At 37.7% G+C, this 22,124-nt stretch overlaps 1 protein-coding gene and 1 non-coding gene across 10 annotated transcripts; one reads left to right on the top strand and one right to left on the bottom strand.

Moving 5' to 3' along the window:
* Positions 1 to 5,217: 5,217 nt before the first annotated feature.
* Positions 5,218 to 5,325, bottom strand: LOC130953902 (small nucleolar RNA R71). The gene has a single exon (XR_009076063.1). It is a non-coding gene; the product is annotated as a small nucleolar RNA R71 (small nucleolar RNA).
* Positions 5,326 to 17,260: 11,935 nt separating this feature from the next.
* Positions 17,261 to 21,844, top strand: LOC130951967 (protein NDL2-like). Of its 9 annotated transcripts, XR_009074170.1 has the most exons (10): positions 17,261 to 17,612; positions 17,821 to 17,883; positions 19,312 to 19,411; positions 19,560 to 19,620; positions 19,726 to 19,812; positions 19,934 to 19,973; positions 20,054 to 20,110; positions 20,318 to 20,404; positions 20,849 to 20,941; positions 21,486 to 21,844. XR_009074170.1 is itself a non-coding variant. In XM_057880729.1 (9 exons), exons 2-8 carry the CDS (start codon positions 17,824 to 17,826, stop codon positions 20,363 to 20,365), a joined length of 480 nt encoding a protein of 159 aa, XP_057736712.1. In that variant the 5' UTR covers positions 17,261 to 17,612; positions 17,821 to 17,823; the 3' UTR covers positions 20,366 to 20,941; positions 21,486 to 21,844. The 9 variants fall into 9 exon arrangements, 3 of the variants coding, with proteins under 3 accessions (XP_057736712.1, XP_057736713.1, XP_057736711.1); XR_009074165.1 differs by having other exon boundaries at positions 20,318 to 20,941; XR_009074169.1 differs by having other exon boundaries at positions 17,821 to 17,888; positions 19,323 to 19,411; positions 20,318 to 20,941.
* Positions 21,845 to 22,124: the final 280 nt, after the last annotated feature.

The raw sequence follows: 22,124 nt of genomic DNA, 5'->3' as shown, positions 1-22,124 counted from the left end.
CGGACGCACACCCTGTGGAATTCTAGACCTGTGCACATGCACACACTTGTGCATACGCACACACAGGGAAAGGGCTTCGGCTGGGAGCGCTAGCACGCCCTGAGCGCGCACACAGCCAATAAGGTTTTGCAAGCTGTGCGTGTGTACAGATCTGTGCGTACGCACATGTTGAGAAAGACGTTCTGTTGATGGCACTTGCATGACCTATGCGTGCACTCGACAAAGGAAATTTGCTTTCTGTGCGTATGCACAACGCTGTGCGTACGCACACGACCCTGTTTCTTATAAAAACTTGGTTTTCAAGTCTTTCACCTTCCCAACAAGCTTGTAACCTTCTGAGATGCTTTTTCATGCTTATAAACCCCCCATTTTCATCCTTTAAATCTTAGATTAATGTAAAATGCCTAGTGATTGAGAGGAAGCTAGGGAATGGGGTAACTTATGAACGAAGAAAAGGAATATTATGATTAGTTATGATTAATGATGAGGATATGAGTTATGGAAGAAGATAGCGGGGTGCTGTGTATGCCATGAGCCGAAGGGCTATGTTTATTAGTAAATTATGGCTAGTTGTGTATTATGCCGTGTTTGTTTGTTAACAAGTTGATGATGAATGTTGAGAATTATTATAGTTGTTGAGAATTGTTAGTATTATTGATGATTAATGATTGTTAATGAGAATGTTATTGGGGAATGAGTGAGGAGAATTATCTATTAGATTGGAGTATGTATATGCATATGATTCAATGAGATAGAGGTGTCGGGTGAGAGGTGATGAAAAATGACCACTCGCTCTAGATATATGATTAAGAAGTGTAGAGATGTTGAGAATTTATGGAAAATGAATTAATGAGTTAGTGATTATGAAGGAATTGGAATAATAAGGAAAATAAACTTGGATTTGATTGTGATGTGCCTCCGGGTAAGATGTAGTGGTGTTAACCACTTGCTCCGGGTAAGAGGCGAGAACTCCGGGTAAGATGCAGTGGTGTTACCTACTTGCTCTGGGTAAGTATTGATAATGAATGGATGAATAAATGAATGGTAATGATAATGAAAGTGTGTTTCTGTATGTGACTCCGTGTAATATACAGTGGTGTTATCCACTTGCTCTGGAAAGGCTGCGAGAAAGATGCAAGGGCTGTGTTATGTTGCCGCTTGCTCCGGGCCAAAAATGTAACACTGCCTGGGTAAGAGGCAGGGTGAAGTTGTCCCCTGCTCCGGGTATGCGGGTAAGATGCAAGGGTTGAGGCATTGTCCCACTTGCTCTGTGTTTGGTGTTCTATCCAATGGTTAGCTACCAGGACATGTCAGGTTGGTTCTGCAACCGACAGATGAAACTCATCAGCCACTAGGATAGGCATGCATCATATGCATCTATATGTCTTGTTTGGATTGCGTAAGTGATTGCATAACTAAATGCTACTTGATTATCTGCTCTATTTGAATCCTGATGAGCGGATAATTTGTACGCTTTTTGGCATTGTTTTTAGTATGTTTTTAGTAGTTTGAGTTGAGTTTTTAGTATATTTTTATTAGTTTTTAGTTAAAATTCACTTTTCTGGACTTTACTATGAGTTTGTGTGTTTTTCTGTTATTTCAGGTATTTTCTGGCTGAAATTGAGGGACCTGAGCAAAAATCTGATTCAGAGACTGAAAAGGACTGTAGATGCTGTTGGATTCTGACCTCCCTGCACTCGAAGTGGATTTTCTGGAGCTACCGAAGCCCAATTGGCGCGCTCTCAACGGCGTTGGAAAGTAGACATCCTGGGCTTTCCAGCAATATATGATAGTCTATACTTTGCCCAAGATTTTATGGCCCAAACCGGCGTTCAAAGTCACCCTCAGAAATCCCAGCATTAAACCCCGGAACTGGCACCTAAATGGGAGTTAAACGCCTAAACTGGCATAAAAGCTGGCGTTTAACTCCAAGAAGAGTCTCTACACGAAAATGCTTCATTGCTCAGCCCAAGCACACACCAAGTGGGCCCGGAAGTGGATTTTTATGTCATTTACTCATCTTTGTAAACCTTAGGCTACTAGTTTTCTATAAGTAGGACCTTTTACTATTGTATTTGAACATCTTCTGATCTTTGGAATCTTTTGTTCTTTAGATCTTTTGATCACTTTGGGAGGCTGGCCATTCGGCCATGCCTAGACCTTGTTCTTATGTATTTTCAACGGTGGAGTTTCTACACACCATAGATTAAGGTGTGGAGCTCTGCTGTACCTCGAGTATTAATGCAATTACTATTGTTCTTCTATTCAATTCCGCTTCTTCTTTGTCCAAGATATCACTTGTTCTTCAACTTGATGAATGTGATGATCCGTGACACTCATCATCATTCTCACTTATGAACAAAGTGACTGACAACCACTTCTGTTCTACAAGCAACAAGGCTCTAGTGTTTATCTCTTGGATTCTTTAACCAGAATTTTCGTGGTATAGGCGAGAACTGATGGCGGCATTCAAGAGAATCCGGAAGGTCTAACCTTGTCTGTGGTATTCTGAGTAGGATTCAATGATTGAATGACTGTGACGTGCTTCAAACTCCTAGCAGGCGGGGCGTTAGTGACAGACGCAAAAGAATCAATGGATTCTATTCCGGCCTGACCAAGAACCGACAGATGATTAGCCATATGCTGTGACAGAGCATAGGAACGTTTTCACTGAGAGGATGGGAGGTAGCCACTGACAACGGTGAAACCCTTGCATAAGCTTGCCATGGAAAGGAGTAAGAAGGATTGGATGAAGACAGTAAGAAAGCAGAGAGACGAAAGGGAAAGCATCTTCATACGCTTATCTGAAGCTCTCACCAATGGAATACATAAGTATCTCTATCTTTATCTTTATGTTTTATTCATCATCTATACCCATTTGAGTCTGCCTGACTAAGATTTACAAGGTGACCATAGCTTGCTTCATACCAACAATCTCCGTGGGATCGACCCTTACTCGCGTAAGGTTTATTACTTGGACGACCCAGTGCACTTGCTGGTTAGTTGTGCAAAGTTGTGTAGTGATCACAATTTCGCGCACCAAGTTTTTGGCGCCGTTGCCGGGGATTGTTTCGAGTATGGACAACTGACGGTTCATCTTGTTGCTTAGATTAGGTATTTTTCTTCAGAGTTCTTAAGAATGAATTCTAGTGTTTCATGGTGATTTGTTGAAGTCTGGCTGGCTGAGAAGCCATGTCTAATCTTATTGGACCGAGGTTTCAACTGATCATCACAAAAGCTTGTTGATTTCTATCAATCTTGCTATTGGAGCAATGATCTGCTAAGGCTTGGCTGGCCATTGGCCATGTCTAGTGTTTTGGACCGAAGCTTCCTTTGAAAGCTTGGCTGGCTGTGAAGCCATGTCTAATTCCTGGACCGGAGTCTTAGACTAGCATTGCAATGATTCCTGGAATCCAAACTAAGAATTCTGAAACCTTCATTTTCTATTTTCATATAATTTTCGAAAAAGCACAAAAAAAATTTCAAAACCATAAAAACCAAAAATAATTTTATGTTTCTTGTTTGAAGTCTAGTGTCTCATTTTAAGTTTGGTGTCAATTGCATGTTTCTGCTCTTTTTGCATTCATGCATGTGTCTTCCTTAATCTTCAAGTTGTTCTTGATGATTTTATTACCATGATTTTTAATTCTCTTGACTTGAGTGTTTATGTGTCTCATATGCATTCACATTTTATTAGTGTCAGTAGTATACAAACTGCTAAGTTTGGTGTCTTGCATGCATTGTTATTTGATTTTAGTTGCATCTTGATTATTCCTTATTATTAAAAATCCAAAAATATTTTTCATTTGTGTCTTTTCAAGTCAATAATACGGAGAATTGAAGACTCATAACATACTGTAGAGGAATTACACAGAAAAAGCTGGGCGTTCAGAACACCCAGTGAAGAAGGACAGACTGGCATTTAAACGCCAGCCAGGGTACCTGGTTGGGCGTTTAACGCCCAAAAAGGTAGCATTTTGGGCGTTAAACGCCATAATGGATACCATTCTGGGCGTTTAACGCCAGGATGGCACAAGAGGGAAGATTTTGTTTTCAAATCAATTTTTTTTCAAGTTTTCAAAGTTTTTCAAAATCAAATCTTTTTCAAATCATATCTTTTCAATCAAATGTTTTCAAAATCAATTTCTTTCCTTTTTCAAAGATACTTGCTAACAATTAATGATTTGATTGAACATTTCAAGTATGTTGCCTTTTCTGTTGAGAAAGGTTTAATGTTTGAATCATATCTTTTCTTGTTAGGCAAGTCATTAATTTTTAAAATCAAACCTTTTTAATTTGTTTTTTTTAATCATATCTTTTCAATCATATCTTTTTAAAAAACAGTTTTTAATCATATCTTTTTGATTTCTAATTTCAAAATCTTTTTCAAAAATTACTTGATTTCTTTCCCACTCTTGGTTTTCGAAAATCAATTCAAGTTTTTCAAAATGTTTTCAAAATCTTTCACTTAATTTTCGAAAATTCTCTTCCCCTCTTCTCACATCCTTCTATTTATGGAGTACCCCTCCTTCTCAATGCACAATTCGAACTCTATTTGACTAAGTTCGAATTCTTCTATCTGTTCCTTCTAATTTTCTTTTCCTCTGACACCTCAAGGAATCTCTATACTGTGACATAGAGGATTCCACATTTTCTTGTTCTCTTCTCTTTCATATGAGCAGGAGCAAAGACAAAGGCATTTTTGTTGAAGCTGACCCTGAACCTGAAAGGACCTTGAAGCGAAAGCTAAGGGAAGCTAAGGCACAACTCTCTGTAGAGGACCTAACCGAATTCTTCAAAGAAGAAGAACCCATGGCAGCCGAAAACAACAGCAATGCCAACAATGCAAGGAAGGTGCTGGGTGACTTTACTGCACCTACTCCCGACTTCTATGGGAGAAGCATCTCTATCCCTGCCATTGGAGCAAACAACTTTGAGCTTAAGCCTCAATTAGTTTCTCTAATGTAACAGAATTGCAAGTTCCATGGACTTCCATTGGAAGATCCTCATCAGTTCTTAGCTGAATTCTTGCAAATCTGTGACACTGTCAAGACTAATGGGGTTGACCCTGAGGTCTACAGACTTATGCTATTCCCTTTTGCTGTAAGAGACAGAGCTAGGATATGGTTGGACTCACAACCTAAAGAAAGCCTGGACTCATGGGAAAAGCTAGTCAATGCCTTCTTGGCAAAGTTCTTTCCACCTCAAAAATTGAGTAAGCTTAGAGTGGAAGTCCAAACCTTCAGACAGAAGGATGGAGAATCCCTCTATGAAGCTTGGGAAAGATACAAACAATTGATCAGAAAATGTCCTTCTGACATGCTTTCTGAATGGAGCATCATAGGTATTTTCTATGATGGTCTCTCTGAACTATCCAAGATGTCTTTGGATAGCTCTACTGGAGGATCTCTTCATCTGAAGAAGACGCCTACAGAAGCTCAAGAGCTAATTGAAATGGTTGCAAATAACCAATTCATGTACTTCTGAAAGGAATCCTGTGAACAATGGGACTAATCAGAAGAAAGGAGTTCTTGAGACTGATACTCTGAATGCCATTCTGGCTCAGAACAAGATATTGACTCAACAAGTCAATTTGATTTCTCAAAGTCTGTCTGGAATGCAAAATGCACCAAGCAGTACTAAGGATGCTTCATCTGAAGAAGAAGCTTATGATCCTGAGAACCCTTCAATGGAAGAGGTGAATTACCTAGGAGAACCCTATGGAAACACCTATAATTCTTCATGGAGAAATCACCCAAATTTCTCATGGAAGAATCAAGAGAAACCTCAACAAGGTTTCAACAACAATAATGGTGGAAGAAACAGGTTTAGCAATGGCAAGCCTTTTCCATCATCTTCTCAGCAACAGACAGAGAATTCTAAGCAGAACCCCTCTGACTTAGCAACCATGGTCTCAGATCTAATCAAAACCACTCAAAGTTTCATGACTGAAACAAGGTCCTCCATTAGAAATTTGGAGGCACAAGTGGGACAGCTGAGTAAAGTTACTGAACTCCCTCCAAGTACTCTTCCAAGCAACACAGAAGAAAATCCAAAAGAAGAGTGCAAGGCCATCAACATGGCCGAATTTGGAGAGGAAGGAGAGAAAGTGAACGCCACTGAGGAAGACCTCAGTGGGCATGCACTGACCTCCACTAAGTTTCCAAATGAGGAACCAGGGGAATCTGAGGCTCAAAATGAGACCATAGAGATTCCATTGGATTTACTTCTGCCATTCATGAGCTCTGATGAGTATTCCTCCTCTGAAGAGGATGAGTATGTCACTGAAGAGCAAGTTGCTAAATACCTTGGAGCAATCATGAAGCTAAATGACAAGTTATTTGGAAATGAGACTTGGGAGAATGAACCTCCTTTGCTCACCAAAGAACTGGATGACTTGTCTAGGCAGAAATCACCTCAAAAGAGACAAGATCCTGGGAAGTTTTCAATACCTTGTACCATAGGCACCATGACCTTCAAGAAGGCTCTGTGTGACTTAGGGTCAAGTGTAAACCTCATGCCTCTCTCTGTAATAGAGAAGCTAGGGATCTTTGAGGTGCAAGCTGCAAGAATCTCATTAGAGATGGCAGACAATTCAAGAAAACAAGCTCATGGACTTGTAGAGAATGTTTTGGTGAAGATTGAAGACCATTACATCCCTGCTGATTTCATAGTCCTAGAGACTGGAAAGTGCATGGATGAAACCATCATCCTTGGCAGACCCTTCCTAGCCACAGCTAAGGCTGTGATTGATGTTGATGGAGGTGAACTGATCATTCAAGTGAATGAAGAATCCTTTGTGTTTAAGGCTCAAGGATATCCCTCTGTCACCATGGAGAGGAAGCATGAAGAGCTTCTCTCAATTCAGAGTCAAACAGAGCCCCCACAGTCAAACTCTAAGTTTGGTGTTGGGAGGCCACAACCAAACTCTAAGTTTGGTGTTGAACCCCCACATTCAAACTCTAAGTTTGGTGTTGGGAGGTTCCAACATTGCTCTGATCATTTGTGAGGCTCCATGAGAGCCCTCTGTCAAGCTACTGACATTAAAGAAGCGCTTGTTGGGAGGCAACCCAATGTTATATTTTATCTATTTTTTTGTTATTTTATGTTTTTTGTAGGTTGATGATCATGAGAAGTCACAAAATCAAGTGAAAAAGCAAAAACAGAATGAAAAACAGGAAGAAAAACAGCACACCCTGGAGGAAGAACTTACTGGCGTTTAAACGCCAGTAAGGCTAGCAGGTGGGCGTTTAACGCCCAGTCTGGCACCATTCTGGGCGTTTAACGCCAGAAAGGGGCACCAGACTGGCGTTAAACGCCAGAAAAGGGCAAGAACCTGGCGTTAAACGCCAGAAATGGGCACCAGCCTGGTGTTTAACGCCAGAAATGGCTCAAAACGTGATTTTGCATGCCATTTGGTGCAGGGATGACTTTTCCTTGACACCTCAGGATCTGTGGACCCCACAGGATCCCCACCAACCCCACCACTCTCTCTCTTCTTCTTCACCCATTCACCAATCACCTCAATACCTCTCCTATATAAACCCTTCTTCACTCCTTCATTTTCACACAACCTAAACACCACTTCTCCCCCTCTTTGGCCGAACACTGAGCCACTCCCTTCTTCCTCATTTCTTCTTCTTCTACTCTCTTCTTTCTTCTTTTGCTCGAGGACGAGCAAACCTTTTAAGTTTGGTGTGGTAAAAGCATTGCTTTTTGTTTTTCCATAACCATTTATGGCATCCAAGGCCGGAGAAACCTCTAGAAAGAGGAAAGGGAAGGCAAAAGCTTCCACCTCCGAGTCATGGGAGATGGAGAGATTCATCTCAAGAGTGCATCAAGACCACTTCTATGAAGTTGTGGTCTTGAAGAAGGTGATCCCCGAGGTCCCTTTTTCACTCAAAAAGAGTGAATATCCGGAGATCCGACATGAGATCCGAAGAAGAGGTTGGGAAATTCTTACCAACCCCATTCAACAAGTCGGAATCTTGATGGTTCAAGAGTTCTATGCCAATGCATGGATCACCAAGAACCATGATCAAAGTGTGAACCCGGATCCAAAGAATTGGCTTACTATGGTTCGGGGGAAATACTTGGATTTTAGTCCGAAAAATGTAAGGTTAGCATTCAACTTGCCCATGATGCAAGGAGATGAACATCCTTACACTAGAAGGGTCAACTTTGATCAAAGGTTGGACAAAGTCCTCACAGTCATATGTGAAGAGGGCGCACAATGGAAGAGAGATTCAAGAGGGAAGCTGGTTCAATTGAGAAGGCATGACCTCAAACCCGTGGCTAGAGGATGGTTGGAGTTTATCCAACGCTCAATCATTCCCACTAGCAACCGGTCCGAAGTTACTCTAGACCGGGCCATCATGATCCATAGCATCATGATTGGAGAAGAAGTGGAAGTTCATGAGGTTATAGCCCAAGAACTCTATAAGTTGGAGTTGACATAGAGGGAGACGTCCTTATTGATGAGGACAAGCCCATCACCAAGAAAAGGATGGAGCAAACAAGAGACCCCTCTCATCATGAGATCCCTGAGATGCCTCAAGGGATGCACTTTCCTCCACAAGACTATTGGGAGCAACTAAACACCTCCCTAGGAGAATTGAGTTCCAACATGGGACAACTAAGGGTGGAGCACCAAGAACATTCCATCCTCCTCCATGAAATTAGAGAAGATCAAAGAATCATGAGAGAGGAGCAACAAAGACAAGGAAGAGACATTGAGGAGCTCAAGCACTCCATAAGACCTTCAAGAGGAAGAACAAGCCGCCATCACTAAGGTGGACCTGTTCTTTAATCTCCTTGTTCTTTATTTTCTTGTTTTTCGAATTTTAGTGCTTATGTTTATCTATGTTTGTGTCTTATGATCATTAGTGTCTATGCCTTAAAGTTATGAATGTCCTATGAATCCATCACCTTTCTTGAATAAACAATGTTCTTAATTGAAAAAGATAAGAATTGCATGAATTTTGAATTTTATAACAGTTTAATTATTTTGATGTGGTGGCAATACTTTTGTTCTCTGAATGTATGCTTGAACAGTGCATTTGTCTTTTGAATTTGTGGTTCATGAATGTTGGCTCTTGAAAGAATGATGAAAAAGGAGACATGTTACTGAGGATCTGAAAAATCATAAAAATGATTCTTGAAGCAAGAAAAAGCAGTGAATACAAAAAAAAAAAAGAGAAGCAAGCGAAAAAAAAAAAAGAAAAAGAAAAGAGAAAAAAAAAAGAAAGAAATAAAGTTGTGATCCAAGGCAATAAGAGTGTGCTTAAGAACCCTGGACACCTCTAATTGGGGACTCTAGCAAAGCTGAGTCACAATCTGAAAAGGTTCACCCAATTATGTGTCTGTGGCATGTATGTATCCGGTGGTAATACTGGAAGACAGAGTGCTTTGGGCCACGGCCAAGACTCATGAAGTAGCTGTGTTCAAGAATCATCATACTTAACTAGGAGAATCAATGACATTATCTGGATTCTGAGTTCCTAAAGAAGCCAATCATTCTGAATTTCAAAGGATAGAGTGAGATGCCAAAATTGTTCAGAGGCAAAAAGCTAAAAGCCCCGCTCATCTAATTAATACTGATCTTCATAGATGTTTTTGGAGTTCATTGCATATTCTCTTCTTTTTATCTTATTTGATCTTCAGTTGCTTGAGGACAAGCAACAATTTAAGTTTGGTGTTGTGATGAGCGGATAATTTGTACGCTTTTTGGCATTGTTTTTAGTATGTTTTTAGTAGTTTGAGTTGAGTATTTAGTATATTTTTATTAGTTTTTAGTTAAAATTCACTTTTCTGGACTTTACTATGAGTTTGTGTGTTTTTCTGTGATTTCAGGTATTTTCTGGCTGAAATTGAGGGACCTGAGCAAAAATCTGATTCAGAGACTGAAAAGGACTGCAGATGCTGTTGGATTCTGACCTCCCTGCACTCGAAGTGGATTTTCTGGAGCTACAGAAGCCCAATTGGCGCGCTCTCAACGGCGTTGGAAAGTAGACATCCTGGGCTTTCCAGCAATATATGATAGTCCATACTTTTCCCAAGATTTGATGGCCCAAACCGGCGTTCAAAGTCACCCTCAGAAATCCCAGCGTTAAACGCCGGAACTGGCACCTAAATGGGAGTTAAACGCCCAAACTGGCATAAAAGATGGCGTTTAACTCCAAGAAGAGTCTCTACACGAAAATGCTTCATTTCTCAGCCCAAGCACACACCAAGTGGGCCTGGAAGTGGATTTTTATGTCATTTACTCATCTTTGTAAACCTTAGGCTACTAGTTTTCTATAAGTAGGACCTTTTACTATTGTATTTGAACATCTTCTGATCTTTGGAATCTTTTGTTCTTTAGATCTTTTAATCACTTTGGGAGCCTGGCCATTCGGCCATGCCTAGACCTTGTTCTTATGTATTTTCAACGGTGGAGTTTCTACACACCATAGATTAAGGTGTGGAGCTCTGCTGTACCTCGAGTATTAATGCAATTACTATTGTTCTTCTATTCAATTCCGCTTGTTCTTTGTCCAAGATATCACTTGTTCTTCAACTTGATGAATGTGATGATCCGTGACACTCATCATCATTCTCACTTATGAACAAAGTGACTGACAACCACTTTTGTTCTACAAGCAACAAGGCTCTAGTGTTTATCTCTTGGATTCTTTAACCAGAATCTTCGTGGTATAGGCGAGAACTGATGGCGGCATTCAAGAGAATCCGGAAGGTCTAACCTTGTCTGTGGTATTCTGAGTAGGATTCAATGATTGAATGACTGTGACGTGCTTCAAACTCCTAGCAGGCGGGGCGTTAGTGACAGACGCAAAAGAATCAATGGATTCTATTCCGGCCTGACCGAGAACCGACAGATGATTAGCCATATGCTGTGACAGAGCATAGGAACGTTTTCACTGAGAGGATGGGAGGTAGCCACTGACAACAGTGAAACCCTTGCATAAGCTTGCCATGGAAAGGAGTAAGAAGGATTGGATGAAGACAGTAAGAAAGCAGAGAGACAGAAGGGAAAGCATCTTCATACGCTTATCTGAAGCTCTCACCAATGGAATACATAAGTATCTCTATCTTTATCTTTATGTTTTATTCATCATCTATACCCATTTGAGTCTGCCTGACTAAGATTTACAAGGTGACCATAGCTTGCTTCATACCAACAATCTCCGTGGGATCGACCCTTACTCGCGTAAGGTTTATTACTTGGACGACCCAGTGCACTTGCTGGTTAGTTGTGCAAAGTTGTGTAGTGATCACAATTTCGCGCACCAAATCCTATTTGTGATTTCTCTGTTTGTAATAATTGTGTTTATTGCATTTGGTTCCGTTGGTGGTTGGAAAGTTTAGAGGAGTTGAAAAGGGGAGTTTTAGATAGCTCTAAAGACCCTTAGCTAGTTGCATATTTTAAACTCATGGTTTAGTTTTGTTTAAGCTTTAATTATCTGTTAGAAGTTCTAGGATTGCCTTCGGCTTTCCCAGGACATTACATGTTAGATATGTGGGCACTGTTACCATGCTAAGAACCTCCAGTTCTCACCCATGCAGGTTTTGTGGTTTTCAGATGCAGGTCAGGCGGCACCTCGCTGAAGCATGCTGGAAGCTTCTGTTGTTGCAAAGATCTTTATCTTTTGGGTTTATTTTGGTTATCTGTATTTGCTTAGATGCTTATTATCTCCCCCTATTATATATATGCTGTATTAATTCCTCTTAGAGGTGATTTTGGAGATTCAGGTTTTGTAACTTTGTATTTTGGATTTTATTTTAGGTCTTCCTATATATCTATGTATGTATAACTATATGCTCGTACCGGTTTATCTTCGCGAGCCGAGTCCTGAGTTTTGGTTACATGTGAGTTGGAACTCTTAGTATTTAAATTGTTATCTTGCTTACGTTATCGTACACGGAGTGTTAAGTTCTTCGACTTAACAATTTTTATTTTGTCCCTTTCTTCAAAGGCTCCTAGTTATAAACCTTTTTCACTATATTATATATTAAATTTTTGTTTTTAGAGGTCGTAGCGCCTCGCTACCTCTGTTTTACATCCTAGGTGTAAGGCTCTGTGTGGTAGGGTGTTACAATGCTTCGGAGGATTGAAGATGTGTGTGTGTGAGAGAGAGAGAGAGAGAGAAAGAGAGAGAAGGAGTATACCTGATCCATGTGGCAGGCATTGCACTTATCAAGATCAAACCAATTATCTATCTTTTTTAGAACCATCCTTTTCTAATTTATTTATCCTTTAGTATATTCGATTCTAGCAAGCTGATGGTGTATGGTTGTTGAATTGTACCAAACATTTGATGTTATATTAACACAAGCAATAAGCAAAAAAGCTCCCTCTCTACTCTTTTTTACATGAAAAAATACGAGTTGAATAGTAAGGTCAAGACAAGTAAGAAATTCAACAATGATCAAACAAACACAATTTCCTGCCATAAAAGAAGGTAGACTCTATGCCACCATAGATCACAATATTTTGTCAACCAAAACAAAAAACATAAAAATAATTAAATAGGACATAAAAATTTTTTTTCTATATAAGAAAGTTAAAGAGCATCAAATATTAGTGTAGACAAATGTATCCAAGTGCAAAGTCATTCCGTAGAGTAGAATTTACTTGCTTATTTCACATTGCTATTCAGTTATCCTTCTCATAATACTGCATATTAAATTTACAAACAGACTTTAAAAAAATCAAAAACCCTAATGCTGGAATAATTAAAAATAACATAAATCAGAATAATAACAATAAATTATGATAAATAAACAGAATTTAAAAATAAAATTAAAAAAAATAAGAAACTATAAGGCTTAAAAATTTAAAAATAGAATTTAAAGTTCAGAATAAATAAGGGATCACAACAAAAAATGAACAAATCATACCTAAGGTTGATGCTCCATTAGAAAATGCAACGACGGAAGTAGAGAGACTGAGAACGACGGAGAATGACGTCGTTAAGAAGGACGAGCATGTTTAGATCGACGGCGTGGAGAATGCTGACACTAAGAAATGCAGTTGTTGGATGACATGAAGCTTCAACGGAAACAGCAATTGCTGGACGGCTAGACGGCGACGACAGAGAGGAGTAGAGGACTATGAGTTTGTGACTGAGAGTGGGAGGGGGAATGAGCTTGGCAGTGCGAGGGAGGAGAGTGGCGAACGACGGTGACAGGAGAGATGGGAGAGAATCTAAAATTTGGGTTTCAATTTTGAAAGGAGAGGGAGTGATGGCAAAGGTTAGGGAATTAGGTTTTATGAACATATATATATATATATATATATATATATATATATATATATAATAGTGTAGAAAATGGGAACGCTTTTAAAAAGTAACGAAAACAAAAAATTCACGCTTCAAAAGCGTGCTGATTGATCCCTTTAGGTTGCGATTTTGAAGCGTGGCAACAAAAAAACGTAGTGACAGGACTTTAAAGACGTCAACACAACGTAACTCTATTGGCACGCTTTAAAAGCGTGCGTGTTGCTCTCTATGTGCACGCTTTTGAAGCGTGGCAAAAAATCATGGCCAAATCTCTAATCAATTGCCACCTTCATAAAAGCGTGGCCATTGATGCCTTTCAGCCACGCTTTTGAAGCGTCGCAAGAAAAAATGTGGCCAAATCTTTAATCAATCACCACCCTTATAAAAGCGTGCCGTCGATCTCTTTTGGCCACACTTTTAAAGCGTGACAAGAAAAAAGTATGGCGACAGGCCTTTTTTCTTGTAGTGGGTTCTCACTTGAACTGATATCAAATAGCAAAATTATCAAAGAAATTAAAAACATAATTAAAAATCAAAATAATAAATACATAATTTCAAATACAAAATCATCAAAACAAAATTAAAAATCAGAATCATAAATAAAATTTCAAACCAAAATCATCAAAACATAATTTTTAAAAAAATCCTAAATCATCACAAACAATTTCAAAAAAATAGCAGAAGCCATCAGTGAAGAAATAGAAGAACAATAATCAACAACAATCCAGAACCAACCTAACACGGAGGCTCCATTTTTTAGGACAACGGCATGAAGGGAGGTCTTACTGCGTGGAGGACAATCGCATCTGGTGCGTGCTATTATTGTGCGTGGAGGACAACGACATCTGGTTGCCGCTGATGTGCGTGGAGGCCAACGGTGACTGTTGTTGTGTAGAAGATGAGCGCAATTTTTGGTACGTGGTGTCGTGGAGGAGGACACAACGAGAAGCGCTTCTAGGATGAGGGAGCAAGCGAAAAGAGTTGTGCTACCACGGCATGCGAATCAAGGTGCTCTGTGGCAGTGTCAACAGCTAAAAAAGAGGGAGGAACTTCGTCGCTGTGAAAGGCTGGGAGAAGGAAAAGAAATTCGATGTTGGGAGAATAGGAGTGGCCGTGTTTTGGCACTTTGAAGAGTGATACTGAAGAGAAAGAGGAGGTTTAGAGAGAGAGTGAGTATTTCAAAATGAGGGGAGAGGGCGCATTGTTCCAATTTATGGCAAATTTACTGTTGGATATACTGGCAGATAAATCTGATGGTAATGCATTCTGATTTTTCTTTTTTTTCTCCAAATATTACCAGTGAATTTATCATCAAAAATTGAATTCGACAGTAGCTTTTTACCTGACGAATTTGTTGTCAAATCCACCTATGAAACTGCCGCTGACATCCGATGCTAAATCTGATGATATTCAACGTGTTTCTTGTAGTGATAGCTTACTGATGGCTATGATGTTGGTAACATTATTAAGTTAATAAAAGATAAAAAAATTAAACTTGTTGGCAACGTCATGGACGTTAGTAACTTGAATTTCAAAAATAAGAGTTATTTATTCGTTAATGTGTTCTGACACTTTGGTTGTCGGTGGAGTTATACGTTATCAGCACCTTAACCACTTGTAATTATAACTACAAAAGAAATATTTGTTAGTAAATCTCTTACCAATGATGGCGAAGTCTATGGTAACCTTAGCGATGGAATGGTCATCACAACCGTCTGAAATTATATTGGCGCTAATACATCTCATTTACTGACGGTCCAGCCATCCATATAAGTCATGCACGCATCAACAATTGTAATAGAAGTGGCTTTTGTGAGGTTGGAGTGAGAGATTGAAATAGTGGAAATAATTGTAGTGTGAAGTGGGTGGGAGTATTTTCGATGTGGGAATTGGTGGTGCTATGGGTTGAGGTGGAATATGTGTATTTTTAGTGGTGGGATTGGTGTTGGTGTAAGAGAAAACTTGTGGTGGAGGCATATTTTCTATAGTAAAGCTAGTGGTGGTGTAGCGATAAGGTGGGTACTTTTGGTGGTCACCGTCATCCATGTGAGGAAGGGCTTTCAGTGAGGTGGAGTAGTTTCGGTGATAGAATTATATATAAATGGGATTAGAGACAAAATAAAAAATAATTTGATTAAGGATTAAGTACGATTTTGGTTTCTAAGGTATAAGTTGAAAATTTTTTCATCTCTAACCTTCTTTTGCATACAAAATTGTCCCTAAGGTTTAACTTAGTTTTAAAATCGTCCTTACTTTAGGGACCAAAATCGTACGAAGGTGGCGGCTGAAACAGAGGCAGAGGTGGATCGTGGACAGCTTCTTTTTCTTCTTTCCTTCCCATTTCTTCTTCTTTCCTTCCCCCTTTGCAGGAGTAGAAACACTCTCTTTCTCTTATTCTTCTTTTTTTTTTATAATTTTTATGCTATAGGTAATTTGCTCCAAACTTTTAAAATTTAAGTAAAAAGGACAATTTTAAATTTTGATTTTAAACCTTAAGGATGATTTTGTATGCAAAAAAAAGTTGGAGACAAAAAATTTTTCGATCTATATCTTAGGGACTTAAATCGTACTTAACCCTTGTAATTAATTATTGACTGTCGAAAAAAATAATAATAAAAAATTGAAATTTATTTCACATAATAAAGATAAAATAAGTTATATATATATATATATATATATATATATATATCACAAGACACTTAGCTTAAAGTAGGGCATTGACCTTGTTGTTTTGGGAATTTTAAGGGTTCACTCTTAAAAAGTTAACAAAAGGCACATAAGTATGGCATCCTAAATAAATGTAAAAGAGTCAATCGCCAGCAATAACCCACCCACTAATAATAAAGTAACGATTTAATTAACATGTGTTTTAAAAATACATAATAAGATTATCAACAATAAAACGTTTTAATTTTTTTTAATAAATACAAAATAAATATATTAAAAACTTATAATTTTTTGTATTTTTAATATATAATTCTAGTATGTAATTTTAGGACACAAGACAGCAAAATTCATAAAGTAAATATAAGCAATTAGAGTTGATACTTAATTACTTTGGCAGGCACCAAAAAGCACACCCTGCACAGTACCATATATAAATGAATGAATGAATGTATTTAATTGAGAGGGGGAACTAGTGTCTTAGTGGAAGCAACATAATTTCGGAGCATTCCAACGTCATACACACCACAAACACATTGATATGATGAGGAAAGTGTCTGAGGAGTAATTGGCTTCCACGATTACAACTTCGCAATTAAACAAAGATAAGCACCCTTTGTACCTTACACTGTTGGGAACAACTCATTAATAGTATTCTTCTAGGTCTTCTTCTGTAGCACCCTAAATTCCTAGTTGCATTAGGCAAAATAACAAATGGTGATAAGTGCTAACAAGGAATCTATGCACGTGCACGTGGACATCGATTCTATAAAGCAGGCACCACATTCCACTACTGCTGGTTAAATGTTAAGTGATTTTTTAATTTCACCCTGTTTCATAAAGGAAAAGAGAGAAACTAAGTAGTCGCCTCCTAATAATATTGAGTAAAGTATTGTGTTAATTTCGAATGTTTAGACTAAATTTCATTTTGTCTTTAATATTTAAAATATTATATTTTTATTTCAAATGTTTTATGTTCTTTTATCACTACAAGAAAAATACCCATTCAGCCACACTTTTTTTAAGCTACATTTGAAAAGCGTAGCCTATTCATAGCCTATTCTATGAATAGGCTACGCTTTTCTCTGTGTTGCCTTTTTATAAGAGAAAAGGATACACAATTGTGGCATCATTTAAAAAGTGTAGCCTTAGGTATTATAGAAATCACTTATAAAGCGTAGCCGTAGGTGAATATCTATAAGTTCACTTTTCGTATCAAAGAAGACGCTTTTCAAAAGTGGTCAAACCCTTAGGCTTTGGGTGCGCTTTATTAGCGTTTCCTAATATGTGCACGCTATAACACTTGGGAATTTTTTTTCCCATTTTAACACCCGCGCACTCCTTCTCCTTTCGCAGAAAGCTAAGAGCTGAGAGAGTTCTTTGCTCTCTTTCTCAACCTCGTCCAAAGCTTCCTCTTCTCCTTACACCACATCCTCACACGGCTCTACTACACCACATCCTCACACGGCTCTGCTACACCACACCACCACGCGGCTCTCTTACGACGCAACGACGCCGCAGCTCTCCTACGTCGCACCACCGTCTCGCTGTGCTCTTCTGCTTCTTTGCTCGCCGCTGCTTTCTTGTGCTCCGCGTCTCCTTTGCTACTTGTGCCACCTCTGCTCCATCCATCCCTGCTTGATTCGCTTTCCCTCATCACAATAGGTAGGCTTTTAGTTTTTTTTTTCTGATTTAGGCAATTAGGGTTCCTAATCCCCATTGTCAAGAACAAAACACACGGCTCAAGTTGATGCAGCTGGGCTCAATATTCCTTTTGAAGAAGGCCCCCAGTGTTAGGTTAGCCACTCAGGTCCAATTTCTGTAGGGAAGGCTGTTTAATTAGTTGACACTTGAAGTCCATCTTACTGTGCAGGTAATGGAAGATCTCTGTGAGCGCTATTTTGGTCCTTTATTTGAACTTCTTTCACATGATAAGGTAAGGTGAGATGTTTAACGGCACTTTTATATGCTCTGCTGATCACCCTGTACCACCATAGTAAAATTGCCACTTGAAGAAAATTTGTTCTATACTCTGAAATTAGGGTTAGTTTAATTAGGATTCGATATCACAATTTCATATTTAATTAGGGGTTTTCTATGTCTGGTTCAATTTCTGCCGTACTGTCTGTGTTAGAAGCTTTCCCGTGCAGAATCGCATTTGATCATTGCTTGTTATTATTAGTGTTGAATTCTAATTTTGTTCTTTATTCAATTTGTGATGAATTGACTTTGGTTTTATGAGAAGGTGTCTTGCGGTTTAGGGTTCTGATTTTATGATTTTTAATTTGGGGGTTTTAGCTTCTGAATGCGTATTGTTTCTAATTTTTAGGGTTATAGGTTTTAGCTTCTGAATGCGTATTATCTTATGAATCTACTCTGAATTCTGTTTGAGTGAACATTTTTATTTTACTGTATGAATAGTACATGATAGGAGTTAAAGTTATTTTGCTGTGGTATTCTCTTTCTAATTTTTTGAGTTTATGTCGCTTGCTTCATTAGAATTTGCTTTCTGATTTTGCATCTTGCTTGTTAAGTTCGTTTTTAGCTTCATAGTTGTATAAGTAATCATTGTTTCATACTAACATATAAACTTTGTACTCAATTATTTCACATCTTCAATGATTCCAAGTCTCATCTATTCTCTTAATTGTAATATATTTCTGTCTTCATGCTATAAATACTCATTTTGTTAGTAATGCTTCTCACTTGAGTTGATGCTTCACTATTTTTTGAAATTCTCTGCTCTTCTAATATCCCTTATCTCATTTGTTGAGGTAGCAGTAGGTGTAGAATTTTGACTTGTATTATGAGATGATATAGTAGTAAAATTAGGAAAAGTTAAAACAATATGAGGAAATTGATTGTAAGTTGGAGATGGAGAATCTGCTTTGAATAATTCATGATAAGGAAATTTAGTTTCATCAAACAAAACATGCCTTGAAATCAAAATTATGTAGTAATTGATAAGGTGACATGTGATTAACAACTTTGGAAGTTAATCTGTTTATAGTTTTTAAAAAATTGTAATCTGGTTTTTGTTTATGTAGTAATTGGGACAAGGTTTGAAGGCTTATGCTTATATCTTGAGTGCTATCCATTTCTATAAACACAGCCTGCAGATTCCCATAGATTTCTGATTTGCTGAGTTCTTTGATCCCAGTTTCTTCAACTTTTTGTAAATTAAGCATTCATTTTCTGCTTCCATCATGTTAAGCTGTGTTTGAATATTTTGTGTTCATCATGTTAAGCTGTGTTTGATTATTTTGCAGTGTTACTTGATGTATATATCTCCTCACTGTTATAAATTCCTTCATTGATAATATTTTAAGTTCTTACTTTCTTATCATCTTGTACTTTGTTCAAGAGTTGTTGCAGTTGGGAGCTCCTGAGATTGTTCCAGATTATCCAATTCTTTCTGTTGATGACCTAGCAGATCAAATAGCCGAGGTTCTCAACTTTTTTGGGTGAGTAAGTTCAAGCTTAATCTGTAATTGATTTCCATTTAATGACATAAAGTAAATTAGTTTACACCAATTTCCATTAGGCTTTGAATATTGGCAGTTGTTCATTTTGAGAAGGCAATCTCACCCCCAACATTCGTTTTGTGTGCAGTCTTAGTGCAGTAATGTGCATGGGAGTAGCTGCCGGGGCTTACATTCTTACCTTATTTGCTGTAAGTTATTATGTTGGTGCTATACAGCCTCTCCCCTTTTTAAATTACATTAGAGTTTCAATGATGGATCGTTCAATTTTTCTAATGTTTTTATGTTTACAATAGATGAAGTATAGACAACGTGTACTTGGTTTGATACTTGTTTCACCTCTATGCAAAGAACCATCTTGGACTGAGTGGTTGTGCAACAAGGTTCTTTTTCTATACCTAAAACACTATGTTGTCTTGTAAAAATAAATGTTACTTCTTTCTTATGATTTTGGTAACATATGCAGGTCATGTCAAATTTACTCTATTTTTGTGGCATGTGCAGGGTGGCAAAGGAAATGTTGCTGAAGCGGTACTATAGCAAGGTATACTTTGTGCATCCAAATTTCCTCTTTCTACTTCCATTTAGTGAGGCTGAGTTATTTGCTTTTATTTATGGTGATAGGACATTCGAGGTGGTGCTCAATTCCCAGAGTCAGATATAGTTAAAGCTTGCCGAAGGGTTAGTGAATATTTTTTGTTGTTGTACAACAACTCTATTATTTCTGTTTCATTAGTGCTTCTGATCACTCTTGCTGGTTTCATTAGTGAATTTAGTTTATTATGCATATTATTTTTTATTATAAGGCATATTATTAGTGCTTCTGGTCACTCGTGCTTATGATCACTTTTGATTCCAAATTGATGATTCCATTGTTGATTTTATCAGAGGAAACATGAATTCAGAGGAAGCTGCACAAATTCCCAGAAGAACTAGTAGGCTTCATCTTCTGCACAAAATTCTGCTTCATATTTAGTTAAGTTTTGTTTGCTTTCTATTTCTTTTTGGTCTTTAGTTTCATCCTATATTATTATTAGTTAACTGGTTTCAATTTTGTTCCTTGGATTTGAGTTTCTTCTCCAAAAGAGCTAACTTCTTTTTCATGTGATTGGTTATTTGGATATTATGGGCTTGATTGTGTAAATGTGTAACTATGATAACAGGGTGAAGTGGATGCTGTTTTTGTTCATGCTATACTAGCAGTGTGAAACTTGCAGTGTGTCTAGTGATTCTTTGATAGTGCTAGTTCAGTTGGATTTTTCATTTCTTCTTGCACTGGGATTTCCCTATAAGCCACGTGGTTTACACTTTGTCTACTTACTTTATATATTCTTTCCCATTTACTGAAATTTTGGCTTGTTTGATTTTCTGGATAAATGTACCGATAATTCACCCTGTTTGCATATTTGTGTTTTGTAGAGTCAACTGAAGGCTAAGTGGGAAGAGTAGAAGAAATTGCTTGAGAAGGCAAGAAATGACGCTGAGAAGAAATATGATGAAATAAATGAGCAGGTTTTCTTTTCACCCGTTTAGTTTCACTGATGCCTTATTCAGTTATCCTTCAGTGTTCTTGTTGAATTATTGTGTCCTAACTTGCTCTTATTGTCTAGTATTAAACTGTTGTCTACCCAACACATTAAAAAATTGTGGTCCATTGATGTGTATATGAGGAATTCATTATTTACAAGACTGTTAATTTATTTGGTATCTTTGGTGAGTGTTGGTTGCAGTTTGCAACCTAAGATCAGTTACAGTTAGCAAGTCTAGTTAATCACTGTCAATGTGCAGTCTGTGCCACTGTCGGTGATTGAATGACCTCTTCTTCCTAACTCTATATTTTCTCTTTTTCTTCAACTCAAAATATAAAAGAAATAATGGGTCACATTGTAATGCAATTTTAAACAGAATGTCCATAAACTGTATTTGATAGCAGGTAGTAACACTGTTTCTTCCTTGTGGCAAGCCCACATAGTGTGAACTGTTTTTATTATTTATATTTTATTGCATTGGTTTCTTTCAAATTACTTGTCTGATTGATGTCATCAACCTCCTTCAGAATAAAATACTTCATAGCCATCTTGAAGCTTTGCATATTCGGAAGGCAAAGAAGGAGCGCAATGCTGCTAGTATATCATTTGGAAGTAGTAGTGCAGATACATTTGGTGATGCTGGTCTTCAAACTGTGATGACTTGTCTCCGGAATTCAAAAGAAATTGTAAATACTTGTCACGTGCTGCAAATTTGTTTCGCTTGTATATTTGTATATTCATTTTAAGTTCTCTACTTTCACAGTCAGAAACAGAAGTGTCAGCTTTGATATTATTAGTAGTAAATTTTAAGTGATATTATGGTTATTTTGATATTATTTAAAGAAATTATTTAGTATAATTATATATTTATTTTTATTTTATAATATTCAACTCATTTAAATAAAAATGCAGAATTATTATGCATGTAATCATATTATTATGTTGTATTGATAATTATTAGATAATATATATATATATATATATATATATATATATATATATATATATATATAGAGAGAGAAAAAACAAGACCTAAGGTTACACTTATATACAGTAGTTATAGTATACAAAAAAAAAACCAAGACCTAAGGCTACACTTATATACAGTAGCTATAGTATATATAAAAAAAAAAGAGGGACCTAAGGCTACGCTTATAAAAAGTAGC

This window comes from Arachis stenosperma, chromosome 9, assembly GCF_014773155.1.
Source record: "Arachis stenosperma cultivar V10309 chromosome 9, arast.V10309.gnm1.PFL2, whole genome shotgun sequence".
In the NCBI taxonomy this organism is placed as follows: domain Eukaryota; kingdom Viridiplantae; phylum Streptophyta; class Magnoliopsida; order Fabales; family Fabaceae; genus Arachis; species Arachis stenosperma.
This window is presented reverse-complemented; position numbering and strand designations above follow the sequence as displayed.